Below are 14,285 nucleotides of genomic sequence, written 5' to 3' on the forward strand. Positions count from 1 at the left end.
ACAATAACATAGCCTACTGTCTAAAATAACATTGTAAAACATTTTGCAATGTCTGACCATTTTTTTATAGAAGGATTACAGATAAATGCAATTGCAATAAAGATTCAACACATTTGTCTTATTTTTATTCAACTGTATGTGGCACAGTGGAATATCATCGTATGTGTGCGCGCCTGTGCGGTACAGTTGCCTACAGTACACGTTTCACATGATCTCACGTGACTTACATTTTCTGAGCATGTGACGCTCAGTTCAGCTGTTGCGGGAAACAATTTCACGGTATTGTTGTTGTAGGCTTCTACCAGACGTCTAATCGGACGGAGTGTGGCTGTCTCATTTTAAACCATAATAAGTGATACTAGTGGAATCTTCATATTGCTAATCTATCAAACGACATCTCTGTTGCCTCATCTAAATGGCCCTTCCAAACGTATAGTTGTATATACGAGTTTATTTTTTAACCACAGGAACAAAACAGGGGTAAGAACTTATTGTATACGTCGTAGGTTACATTTAAATCTTACCCACACAGTCTACGTTAGCCAGGTGGCAGGCCCAGGTGATACTGGAGACCTTGTATTTGTAAAATAATGTACGTATGTAACCTTTTATACAAACTGAAGTTGCGCTCCCCCACATACACGTCAGGTTTGGTGGTTGGCTACAGAGTTGCGAAAAGCGTTCCATTATTTGACTGCGGTGTTGATGGGCGCAAATATAAGCTCAATAGTATTTGACAGGCACCAAAATAACAATCACGTCATGCCAACCATTATATAACTGTTTGTTACACAAGCTATCTATAAACTAAAATTGAAATAATTTATATTAGGCTTGTAATTATAATTGGCCTATAATTGTAAGAGTTATACTTCTACTTATAATAGGCTTTATAATTGTAAGTTTGCCTACCATCACATATTAGACCAGCTAAAATCAGATCATCTATGACCCAAAATCTACTTCTCCTAATTGTAAGTTTTCTTTGTTTCAGTGTAAATATGAAGTCATTAGCATTTGTTGTCCTGCTGTGCCTTGGCTGCGGTCTGATGACTTCCTCATTCGTACACAAACCGCCGTAAGTAACGTTACTGGTTATATCTGTCTGGTTAATGTCAGATGCCAACCATGGCCTCTGCATCAAGCCCTTAACTGTGTCTGTCATTCCAAAGTAAGTAAGTAGCCTTTTTCAAGCCACAATGGCCCATAGGGCAGCTTGATGTACAAGTACACACCCTGGACAGGAGGTTACCTCCAATCCATCTCCTTAATGTTGAATGCCAAGTAGCATGATCATGTCCCGTTTTTAGAGCTTTGTGTTGACCAAGGAACCTTCCAATCTCGGGAGGACACTAACCACAAGACCACTGAGTTGGTGTCATTCCATAGTCGGCCTCTATGCGAATTGAAGGCCATTAAATGAGTGAGGCACTATTTCACCTTTATTTAACCAGGTAGGCTAGTTGAGAACAAGTTCTCATTTACAACTGTGACCTGGCCAAGATAAAGCATAGCAGTGTGAACAGACAACAACACAGAGTTACACATGGAGTAAACAATAAACAAGTCAATAACACAGTAGGGGGGGGGGAAATTAGTCTATATACATTGTGTGCAAAAGGCATGAGGAGGTAGGCAATAAATAGGCCATATGAGCGAATAACAATTTAGCAGATTAACACTGGAGTGATAAATCATCAGATGATCATGTGCAAGTAGAGATACTGGTGTGCAAAAGAGCAGAAAAGTAAATAAATAAAAACAGTAAGGGGATGAGGTAGGTAAATTGGGTGGGCTGTTTACAGATGGACTATGTACAGCTGCAGTGATCGGTTAGCTGCTCAGATAGCAGATGTTTAAAGTTGGTGAGGGAAATAAAAGTCTCCAACTTCAGCGATTTTTGCAATTCGTTCCAGTCACAGGCAGCAGAGAACTGGAAGGAAAGGCGGCCAAATGAGGTGTCGGCTTTTGGGATGATCAGTGAGATATACCTGCTGGAGCGCGTGCTACGGGTGGGTGTTGTTATCGTGACCAGTGAACTGAGATAAGGCGGAGCTTTACCTAGCATGGACTTATAGATGACCTGGAGCCAGTGGGTCTGGCGACGAATATGTAGCGAGGGCCAGCCGACTACAGCATACAGGTCGCAGTGGTGGATGGTATAAGGTGTTTTAGTAACAAAACGGATGGCACTATGATAAACTGCATCTAGTTTGCTGAGTAGAGTATTGGAAGCGATTTTGTAGATGACATCGCCGAAGTCGAGGATCGGTAGGATTATCCTAATGTTACACTTCAATTTAACTTTATTTCAGGCATATGTGGAGTAAGCTGATCCTGACTCACCACTGGCCGAGCACATTTTGCAGTGTAAGTTACTTTATTATATGGTTTCATGGCATAATAAACTCAACGTATCATGTGATGATCTGATCGTATGATTGATACGGTGGCCCTAAATTGCCAGATTTGCCAACTTGTATGACCAAATGAACATTTCTATTTGCAGATGGAACACTGTCATTCCAAATTTGACTACTGGACTTTGCATGGACTGTGGTAAGGAAGGACTTCCAACAAATTCAGTAGGAAAGTGCTTTTTTTTGACTGACCAGATAACATACAGTGGGGAGAACAAGTATTTGATACACTGCCGATTTTGCAGATTTTCCTACTTAAAAAGCATGTAGAGGTCTGTAATTTTTATCATAGGTACACTTCAACTGTGAGAGACGGAATCTAAAACAAAAATCCCGAAAATCACATTGTATGATTTTTAAGTAATTAATTTGCATTTTATTGCATGACATAAGTATTTGATACATCAGAAAAGCAGAACTTAATATTTGGTACAGAATCCTTTGTTTGCAATTACAGAGATCATACGTTTCCTGTAGTTCTTGACCAGGTTTGCACACACTGCAGCAGGGATTTTGGCCCACTCCTCCATACAGACCTTCTCCAGATCCTTCAGGTTTCGGGGCTGTCGCTGGGCAATACGGACTTTCAGCTCCCTCCAAAGATTTTCTATTGGGTTCAGGTCTGGAGACTGGCTAGGCCACTCCAGGACCTTGAGATACTTCTTACGGAGCCACTCCTTAGTTGCCCTGGCTGTGTGTTTCGGGTCGTTGTCATGCTGGAAGACCCAGCCACGACCCATCATCAATGCTCTTACTGAGGGAAGGAGGTTGTTGGCTAAGATCTCGCAATACATGGCCCCATCCATCCTCCCCTCAATACGGTGCAGTCGTCCTGTCCCCTTTGCAGAAAAGCATCCCCAAAGAATGATGTTTCCACCTCCATGCTTCACGGTTGGGATGGTGTTCTTGGGGTTGTACTCATCCTTCTTCTTCCTCCAAACATGGCGAGTGGAGTTTAGACCAAAAAGCTCTATTTTTGAATCATCAGACCACATGACCTTCTCCCATTCCTCCTCTGGATCATCCAGATGGTCATTGGCAAACTTCAGACGGGCCTGGACATGCGCCTGCTTGAGCAGGGGGACCTTGTGTGCGCTGCAGGATTTTAATCCATGACGGCGTAGTGTGTTACTAATGGTTTTCTTTGAGACTGTGGTCCCAGCTCTCTTCAGGTCATTGACCAGGTCTTGCCGTGTAGTTCTGGGCTGATCCCTCACCTTCCTCATGATCATTGATGCCCCACGAGGTGAGATCTTGCATGGAGCCCCAGACCGAGGGTGATTGACCATCATCTTGAACTTCTTCTATTTTCTTCTATTTTCTAATAATTGCGCCAACAGTTGTTGCCTTCTCACCAAGCTGCTTGCCTATTGTCCTGTAGCCCATCCCAGCCTTGTGCAGGTCTACAATTTTATCCCTGATGTCCTTACACAGCTCTCTGGTCTTGGCCATTGTGGAGAGGTTGGAGTCTGTTTGATTGAGTGTGTGGACAGGTGTCTTTTATACAGGTAACGAGTTCAAACAGGTGCAGTTAATACAGGTAATGAGTGGAGAACAGGAGGGCTTCTTAAAGAAAAACTAACAGGTCTGTGAGAGCTGGAATTCTTACTGGTTGGTAGGTGATCAAATACTTATGTCATGCAATAAAATGCAAATTAATTACTTAAAAATCATACAATGTGATTTTCTGGATTTTTGTTTTAGATTCCGTCTCTCACAGTTGAAGTGTACCTATGGTAAAAATTACAGACCTCGACATGCTTTGTAAGTAGGAAAACCTGCAAAATCGGCAGTGTATCAAATACTTGTTCTCCCCACTGTAACATAAACTGTTTTGCATTCTATCTTTGTACACATTTGACCAATGTCTGTCTTACAGGCCAGATAAAGGCCAGGAATGCAATTCATCTTTGCACTTCAATGAAACTCTAATCCAGGTATGTTCTGCTGGGGGGAAAAAAACATTTCAAATACAAACATTTACAAAAGGCAGATTGAGCTTATTCATAACAAAATATCATTTTGATGGTAAAAGTAAACGTGTTTATATATTTTGAAATTAAGATAAATATTTGATAATGAATATGTTTTACAGGACCTACTTCCAGAGATGCAGAAGTGGTGGCCGGATCTTAAAATTCCAGAATCCTCTAGATTCTGGTCTGTTCCAGTTTTCTATTTTGTATTAATACTTTATTCCAGGTAATTGTTATATTTTCAGGTAACAATATTTTTCTAAACAAATGTTAGTGTTTGATCTTCTATTTACAGGAAATATGAATGGCAAAAACATGGAACATGTGCTGCAAAAGCGGAGTCCCTAAACAGTCAACACAAATACTTTGGCAAAGCCCTGGAGCTGTATCACAAGTTAGACCTTGATGGGTAAGTGTACTGAATTAACAATAAAGTACCCTCATGAAACATATGGGATAATGTATGGTTTCAATACCCTGAACCCTAATTTATGTTTTCTACTAGTTATTTATAAATTCTTTGTATGTTTTCAGGGTGATGAAGAAATGTAACATTGTGCCCTCTGAGACTTACTACACAGTAAGTACATGAAATCAATATTACTACATTACCAAGGACAATGTAATTTTCACAGAGTAAATAGTTGCATGTTTAAACTTCAAGCATTACCGCATTGTATCAAACAACACACTGTGTTTTGGGAAGATGGACAATTTTAAATGTGCGAGTATGTGATGTCAACAGTGACTCATTTACTGCAAGTCATTTGACTTACTGTTCCTGTTTACTTAGTTACTGGCAGTAAAATGACCCAGATGTGTGCATGCATTCAATACCAGGTTATCGGCCGGTATTGGCCTTTTACCACGATAACCGATATTCAATAAATAGGATGGATAAAAGGGAATCTCATGCTCAACTGAAGATTCACAGCCATTCCCATGATGTTTTATTATTGTCACAATGTAAGGAATCAACATTTGAAGCACATTTCTTGAACAATTGGTCTTTAGGATGGCAATTTATGAGAAATCAGTGTGGGAAAATTACACTTTTTAATTTCCCCTCTTTAAAACAGTACAGTTGAAGTCAGAAGTTTACATACACTTAGGTTGGAGTCATTAAAACTCGTTTTTCAACCACTCCAAATTTCTTGTTAACAAACTATACTTTTGGCAAGTCGGTTAGGACATCTACTTTGTGTATGACAAGTCATTTTTCCAACAATTGTTTACAGACAGGTTATTTCACTTATAATTCACTGTATCACAATTCCAGGGGGTCAGAAGTGTACATACACTAACTTGACTGTGCCTTTAAACAGCTTGGAAAATTCCAGAAAATGATGTCATGGTTTTAGAAGCTTCTGATAGGCTCATTGTCATCATTTGAGTCAATTGGAGGTGTACCTGTGGATGTATTTCAAGGCCTACCATCAAACTCAGTGCCTCTTTGCTTGACATCATGGGAAAATCAAAAGAAATCAGCCAAGACCTTTGTAGACCTGTAGACCTCCACAAGGCTGGTTCATCCTTGGGAGCAATTTCCAAACGCCTGATAGTACCACGTTCAGCTGTACAAAAAATAGTACGCAGGTATAAACACCATGGGACCACGCAGCCCTCATACCGCTCAGGAAGGAGACGCGTTCTGTCTCCTAGAGAGGAACATACTTTGATGTGAAAAGTACAAATCAATCACAGAACAACAGCAAAGGACCTTGTGAAGATGCTGGAGGAAGCAGGTACAAAAGTATCTATATCCACAGTAAAACGAGTCCTATATCGACATAACTGCCATAAAAAAGCCAGACTACGGTTTGCAACTGCACATGGGGACAAAGATCGTACTTTTTGGAGACATGTCCTCTGGTCTGATGAAACAAAAATAGAACTGTTTGGTCATAATGACCATCGTTATGTTTGGAGGAAAAAGGGGGAGGCTTGCAAGCCGAAGAACACCAACCGCAAACGTGAAGCACAGGGGTGGCAGCATCATGTTGTGGGGGTGCTTTGCTGCAGGAGGGACTGGTGCACTTCACAAAATAGATGGCATCATGAGGGAGGAAAATTATGTGGATATATTGAAGCAACATCTCAAGACATCAGTCAGGAAGTTAAAGCTTGGTCGCAAATGGGTCTTCCAAATGGACAATGAGCCCAAGCATACTTCCAAAGTTGTGGCAAAATGGCTTAAGTACAACAAATTCAAGGTATTGGAGTGGCCATCACAAAGCCTTGACCTCAATCCCATAGAAAATGTGTGGGCAGAACTGAAAAAGATTGTGCGAGCAAGGAGGCCTACAAACCTGACTCAGTTACACCAGCTCTGTCAGGAGGAATGGGCCAAAATTCACCCAACTTATTGTGGGAAGCTTGTGGAAGGATACCCGAAACGTTTGACCCAAGTTAAACAATTGAAAGGCAATGCTACCAAATACTAATTGAGTGTATGTAAACTTCTGACCCACTGGGAATGTGATGAAAGAAAAAAAGCTGAAATAAATAATTCTCTACTATTATTCTGACATTTCACATTCTTAACATAAAGTGGTGATCCTAACTGACCTAAGACAGATAATTGTTACTAGGATTAAATGTCAGGAATTGTGAAAAACTGAGTTTAAATGTATTTGGCTAAGGTGTATGTAAACTTCCGACTTCAACTGTATATCATCAGATACTTTCAGAAGGCACTGTATTCATACCCCTTTACTTATTCCACATTTTGTTGTGTTACAGCCTGAATCCAAAATGGATTAAATATTTTGTTTTTCACCAACAATACCCCATAATGACAAAGGGAAAACATGTTTTTAGAAATTTGGGCAAATTTATTGAAAATTAAATACAGAAATATCTAATTTACATAAGTATTCACACCCCTGAGTCAAAACTTTGCAGACGCACCTTTGGCAGCGATTACAGCTGTGAGTCCTTCTGGGTAAGTCTCTAAGACAGGGGTGGGGGCCACAAAAAATCTGAACATGCAGTTGCTCATGGTTCTGCGTACCCACGAGGGGCTGCAGTTGCTCGTGGTTCTGCGCACCCACATGTGCATAGTTGTTACACAGCTAATTTCCTCAATTTTACACATTTTGCCATGGGGTGGAGATAAGATTTTGTGATTTTATTACTAATTTCATGCAATTCTACTCATTTTGCCATGGGGCTGAGAGGAAAATTAGCTATTAATAGTGACATAACAAAAGAAAAACTGCTAATTCACAACCAAATTTCGAAATTGCACCTCGTGTATTGCACCTTCTACTATTCTAACTTGAAACAGTAAGTTGAGACCCTAGCTCTTTATTTATTTTTTTATGATCCGAGGACCGGCCAGTTGCCCATCCCTGCTCTAAGAGCTTTCCACACCTGGATTGTGCAACATTTGCCCATTTATTCTATTAAATTCTTCAAGCTCTGTCAAATTAGTTGTTGATCATTGCGAGACAACCATTTTAAGGTATTGCTATAGATTTCCAAGTAGATTTAAGTCAAAACTGTAACTGGGCCACTCAGGAACATTTTGTCTTCTTGGTCAGCAACTTGTGTTTTAAGTCATTGTCCTGCTGGAAGGTGAATTCATCTCTCAGTGTCTGGTGGAAAGCACACTGAACCAGATTTTCCTTTAGGATTTTGCCTGTGCTTCTTTTTTATCCTGAAAAACTCCCTATTCTAAGAATTACAAGCATACCCATAACATGATGCCACCACCACTATGCTTGAAAATATGGAGTGTGGTACTCTGTAGTGTGTTGTATTGGATTTGCCCCAAACATAACACTTTGCATTCAGGACAAAACATTTTTTTTGCCACAGCAGTATTATGTGCCTTGTTGCAAACAGGATGTATGTTTTGCAATATTTTTATTCTGTACAGGCTTCCTTCTTTTCACTCAGTCAAATATATTAGATTTTTTAGATTTATATAACGCTTTTGTACCAACTGAGGTACTCAAAGGACTTTACATAGTAAATGGTGACCATTTTTGTGCCACAGCGCTCACCACCCATCAGGTGAGGAGTGATATGCCAATTAGAAATTAGGGGGATGATTAGGTGGCCTTGATGGAATGGGGCTAGGTTGGGAATTTAGCCAGGACACCAAGGTTAACACCCCTACTCTTAAGATAAGTGCCATTTTTAATGACCAGAGTGTCAGGACAACCATTTAACATCCCATCCGAAAGACTCCACCCTACACAGGGCAAGGGTGGTATGCTGCTAGCAATTGTCTCAAGTCAAACTCATCACAGCCTTTTTACCATTTTTGAATTTACTACAAACACTTACATCAAACTTCCAAATTATATTTATTGACAATAAGAAAACATATCCTTTTAAAATACATATTTACAGATGTAGAAACCTGAGGCAGGGACAAGTCTCTGGTTTATATTGCCCATCTTGAAATACCAGTGAAATACATTTAACATGTAATATCATTAGAAATAGGCCTAGAACAAGTCTGAGGTTTATACAGTCCATCATAACAGGCTAGACCAACTAATCAATCAGTTCTTCAACGCAATGCTAACCTGTGGAGATCAGGACCAGTATCCACAAAGCATCAGAGTAGGAGTGCTGATCTAGGACCTGTCTACATAATCTTATTCACTATGATTTAAAAAGGCAAAACTGATTCTAGATCAGCATTCCCACTCGGATATGCTTTGTGGATACAGACCCAGAGATCCACAGCTGTAGTTCTGAGGGGTAAAAGTAAATAAAAAGTCCCCTTGCTATCGACACGTTATACTGGCACAATGTTAAAAACGGGAAACATTAACATATGATAAAAAGGTACACATACAAACTATATATGTATTAAACTAGCCTGCAAATGGATCAAATAAATTCACTAAAGAATTTTGAGTATAAATGATTCCCTGTTTGGTTTTAGTATGTTGCCATTGCCCTGAAATTGAGAGGTCTCACAATCAGGTTTAAAAAGTAACGATGTGATCAAGGTGTGCTGGAAAAGAGCTTCAGATGGTGGACAGTCTGTGTCCACTAACAATTGCTGGTGAATCCTCTGACATCTTCAAAGACTGCTGTACTATAGTCTGTGTTACAGGCAACTTTACCATACTTCAATGGTTTTGGTAATGGTCCGAAACAAAGAAAGAACAGGGCAAATATGAAAGGAAAGGGTTGAGGCCTCATCCGCATGGTTTTTGAGGGGAAAGTCCCAGTTGAAATACCTCTCTGGCCTGCCTGTATGGTTAGTATTGTGGAGTAACTACAGTGTTGTTGATCCATCCGCATTGAATAACAACTTTATACATAATAAAAATTAAAAATAAACTCTATACAGAAGTTTGTTCTGAAGTGTCTGTCCTATATCTGAGCGATAAAGATCAGAAACTATTTCTTTTTTTCTTTTTATACATGTATTTAACCCCTTATTTTAGGCATTAAACTAATCTCCATATATATACTGCCATTTGTTTTTTAAACTGGTACCTGGCTACCTTCAGACTAGTTTCGTGAGGCTTGTAGGTGTCCTAGAGCAAAACAACTGACATGTATGTGTTAGTGAGAGAATCACCTTTCCATATTAGTGTGTAGCCCAAACTGTGCTGGGCTGTACACACAGATGCTGGCAGATTGGCTGTACCGATTTCAGACAAGTCCTGTGACACTTGTGGGGGTCGTAGAGCAAAACCGTTCGGTCGCTACATATGTTGTGACAGGACCAATTTTCGGGATGTCTCATGGTCTGACAAACACCACTCAAGCTCTGCCACCTTTCACCGTCAATGCGGAACAGGATCCGGTAGATTGAGTCGCAGCCCATGCAACAAAAAAACAATCTCTAGTTTAAACTGACGGATAAAAAAAAAAAATTTGAATTAGATTTCCACGGGGGTGTGGACAACGACTCTAGGGGGTTTTAAACTCAGTAACTGTTTTAAAGTTACCATTGGCCTCATGGTGAAATCCCTGAGCGGTTTCCTTCCTCTCCGGCAACTGAGTTAGGAAGAACACCTGTATCTTTGTAGTGACTGGGTGCATTGATACACCATCCAAAGTGTAATTAATAACTCCATGCTCAAAGGGATATTTATTGTCTGCTTTTTTTTTTTACCCATCTACCAATTGGTGAACTTCTTTGTGAGTCATTGGAAAACCTCACTGGTCTTTGTGGTTGAATCTGTGTTGGAAATTCACTGCTTGACTGAGGGACCTTACAGATAATTGTATGTGTGAGGTACAGAGATGAGGTAATCATTCAAAAATCATGCTACACACTATTATTATACAGAGTGAGTCCATGCAACTTATTATTTGACATGTTAAGCAAATCTTTACTCCTGAACTTATGGCTAGCCATAGCAAGAGTTGAATACTTATTGACTGAAGACATTTCGGATTTTTAGTTTTTATTTGTTTGTAATAAATAAATACAAATGTAATCCATTTTAAATTCAGGCTATAACACAACAAAATGTGGAAAAAGTCCGGAATCGGACCCCAAAAACCCATGTCGGTCAGGTTCTAATAGCATGTGATGAGTGCTCGTGGTAAAATTGATTACGTCTGTTTTTAGTTTGACCTCATTGAAGGAAACATTCTCAACTTCTACAACGTGAAACCAAAGATTCAGTGTATTCATCCAAAGGTATCATGTTTTTTATATTTTGTCTTTGGGTAAAATGCAAACTCAAGCACAACTGGTTAATGGATATGCTACAGGTTTTCATTGAAGAGTATAGGATAACAAGAATTGCGTACCATTTTGTATTTAGAATACGTTTCTCTAATCATTCTACATGAAGAATAGTCATTGCACACAACTTAAAGAAAAAAATCATGAATCCTAACCCTAAATCTAGAATGTATCATTAAGTTATTTATTGTTTACAGGAAGGGAAGGTGCAAATCTTGGGGCAGATCGAGATCTGCTTCAACTCAGACTTTCAACTGGACGACTGTGAGCATTCTGAGACAGACACAGTGAACTTCAATGTTAAGGGTGCAGGGTTTAGTGTGTGTGACCATGCCACACCAGTCTACTACCCTCCCCTGAAGGGGAAACTGTTAGTGTAGTGGCTAGTGCGGTATGGTCACACATCCCTTTATAATCAGTGCCATATCTCACATGGAACATAGATACAGGAAGGTTCCACTTGGTGTGAGTTCGCACAGAAATACTCTATCTGAAAAACACTAACAGTTTTTAATTGAATGTGTCTACTGCTATTTGGATCTGTTTGCTGGCATTCAATAAAATTGTTCTGCTTGATTCTTGGAAACAGGGTGGTCATGTTGTAACTCAAGGAACAAATCAGCTTTTTTTGTTTATATATATAATACTTCGCAAATCATAATAAAATGTACGTAAATAAGAAGTTCCCCACAGAGCATCTTAGATGTGGCAGAGAAAGGGGGGAATATATGACACCAGGTATCGTGGCGGATGCTACATGTGATCGTCAGTCATGTAGTATGCAGTGCATTATATCCTGTAGAGGGGAGGGGCGTCCATGTTTGAGCCTGTCGATGTATAATGTGAGTTTGTGGAATGTAACACTAATGCCACCTGTAATATAGAATGACATTTGCTTTCAAGCGATTTGTGAGTCATTTTAAATAGGCCTTATTTTGTTTAAAGTATGGTCCTACATTTTGTTAAACATAACATTTAAAGTTTGATGCACAGTTTATGAAGAGGTCTGATGACTGCATTCATTAATTTTGTCTTTCAATATGTTTTTCATTTTGTTGTAAACTGTGTTGAGTAATTATGGTAAGAATGTGCGTGGTGGTGGTTAAAATGCATTGGTTAACATAAGTTATGGAGATGGCATTACTAAAGTCGAGATTTTCTGCGCACAGTTTAACAAGGCTATGATGATCATGATTTAACCAGATATAGGTATTTAACAATGTAATTTCTGCTGTTTAGTTAGTTTGATTTCATTGAATTGTGGGATAAGCTTTGGTTTTTAAATGGTGGCCTTATTTTGGTAGGTTCCAATCCTCTGTAATGTTTATGTACAATTCATTAAAGTAATTGTTCTATTGCAGCAGTTTGTACGTACTATTTACCCTGCAATTTGCTTTTTAGTGAATCCAGTTAACAAGCTTAAGTATGCACATTCAACTAAATGCCACAAGAGGTCAGAAAACCTCAACAGAACGCCAATGGCCAAAAGAGGCAGTATCCCTGTCTAACACTGTGTGGCATTGTTCAGTCTAACAAATTACACATTTTAAAGAAATGTTATATGCATAAAAAGTATACAATTATATAAAACTCCATGTCCAGGAACGCTGATGATTTTGACTTAAAATCCTGTATTTGTATTGTAACCCTCTCTTAATTTTAACACCATGTCAACTGCAGATGTATAGCCAGATGTATATTAGAACAAAGATGATGATTACTCCTGAGCAATTTTTAAGACATAAAAAAAAAAGTTAAGCTATTTACTATAGTGTTCACGAGTGGTAGAATAATAATGCTGGTGGTGTATACGCTAGTTGTACCCTACAGGCATGCCATTGATCTATCCTCATGACACCTTGTGTGTAAGAGATTTATAGGCTGTTGGAGTACATGGAACATTGTGTCATGTCAGCACACTGAAGAGATTTGTCTGTTGGTGACTGGTGGTAAGTAAAGCTTATTTTTGCAACAAGTATTTTACATTTCATATAAAAGGGTTTTATCAAAAATATGACATGTGTATCTGTCCTGGGCACAATAACTTGTCTACTTATATTTCAGCATAGTTTAATATTCCCCTTGTGAACTGCATTTGAATCCCTGTCCCCAAAATAAGTTTTGTATTATGGGCCTTGGCTGTCGGTAAAATGGATATTATGTGTGGTGCAATCAGTTTTATGTAAGCTGTCATCGTAGGATAAGAGGAAAGAGGTTATAGTGTCAATGTGAAATCTCATTTGCCAAGAACAGGCAGAACCAAATAGTTGTAGGGAGGCAACGGTTGCCTCAGTGGGTATTACACACATACACACAGTGAGATCCATGCACTACTCTTAATGTGCTTATTGAAGCTTATCAGTGAGTGAAGTAGTCAGGTTGATTCTTCCTGACAAAAAAAACTCTGGCTCGCAGCCATTCCGAGGGCTGAACAATGGCTCGGCTACATCACTGCTTCCTAATTGGTGACAAGGCCCATTAGAAATGCATTTCACTCTTCTTCCCTCCCTCTCCTTTTGGAGAGAGTTAAATGTCTTATGTCCTCAAGTCAACAGAGACAGCATGGGATAGTCACTGCACACAAGAGCACTCATGGCCTTATACCTCAGCTCCTCTATAGCCAGGGTAGTTTCCTCTTGGTGGAGGTTGTAAGTCAGATCCAGCCAACTGGCTTTTAAGCAGTGTGAATTAATAGGACCTGGTCCCAGAGATAATGGTCATGGCTGAGAGCAATTCTGGATGCCCTTGAAAGCAATCGTTTTGTCATTCACTCATATCTGTGGTAGAGGAGAGCAGAGATTCTGTGTTGGTTCTGCCCTTCTTCCTGTAAGGGTGACGGGCCGAAAAGGAAGTAACTTCACCATGAGTCATCGCCAGTACTCCCTGACTGGAGTGAGCGGGAATGTAAGGCTGAGTTTGGATTTGCCATGTGCAGACGTGGAGACGTTGTCTATCGACAGTGCCTTCGCCTCGTTGACCGAAGACGAGGGTCCTTATGAAGAGCTCCTGAATATAGCGCAAGTTAGTATACTAAAGCAGTATCTGTGTTTTACATGTTCAGTATCTGATATCCTTCATTACAACTTCCTGTAGTATAGCAGTAAGAATAGCCAGTGGATACAGAGGACACATACTGGAAAGGGGGATACCTAGTCAGTTGTACAACTGAATGCATTCAACTGAAATGTGTCTTCTGCATTTAACCCAACCCCT

At 39.6% G+C, this 14,285-nt stretch overlaps 3 protein-coding genes across 5 annotated transcripts in view; 2 read left to right on the forward strand and 1 right to left on the reverse strand.

The window, feature by feature from the left end:
• LOC139571137 (myomesin-2-like) overlaps window positions 1–14,285 on the reverse strand; it is a 47,348-nt gene that overhangs the window by 29,324 nt on the left and 3,739 nt on the right. The window lies entirely within an intron of this gene.
• Window positions 160–12,432, forward strand: LOC139571139 (ribonuclease T2-like). Of its 2 annotated transcripts, XM_071393734.1 has the most exons (10): window positions 160–480; window positions 995–1,078; window positions 2,316–2,370; window positions 2,510–2,559; window positions 4,300–4,357; window positions 4,516–4,580; window positions 4,692–4,805; window positions 4,931–4,976; window positions 10,953–11,024; window positions 11,270–12,432. In XM_071393734.1, exons 2-10 carry the CDS (start codon window positions 1,002–1,004, stop codon window positions 11,450–11,452), a joined length of 720 nt encoding a protein of 239 aa, XP_071249835.1. In that variant the 5' UTR covers window positions 160–480; window positions 995–1,001; the 3' UTR covers window positions 11,453–12,432. The 2 variants fall into 2 exon arrangements, with proteins under 2 accessions (XP_071249835.1, XP_071249836.1); XM_071393735.1 differs by lacking the exon at window positions 10,953–11,024 and having other exon boundaries at window positions 238–480.
• Window positions 13,708–14,285, forward strand: part of LOC139571138 (ribosomal protein S6 kinase alpha-2-like) — a 53,965-nt gene continuing 53,387 nt past the window's right edge. The window contains exon 1 of the mRNA XM_071393732.1: window positions 13,708–14,093. Within this exon, the coding sequence (XP_071249833.1) occupies window positions 13,812–14,093 (282 nt within the window). The 5' untranslated portion in view covers window positions 13,708–13,811. The remainder of the gene's footprint in view (window positions 14,094–14,285) is intronic.

Source organism: Salvelinus alpinus, chromosome 3 (assembly GCF_045679555.1).
Source record: "Salvelinus alpinus chromosome 3, SLU_Salpinus.1, whole genome shotgun sequence".
NCBI lineage: Eukaryota > Metazoa > Chordata > Actinopteri > Salmoniformes > Salmonidae > Salvelinus > Salvelinus alpinus.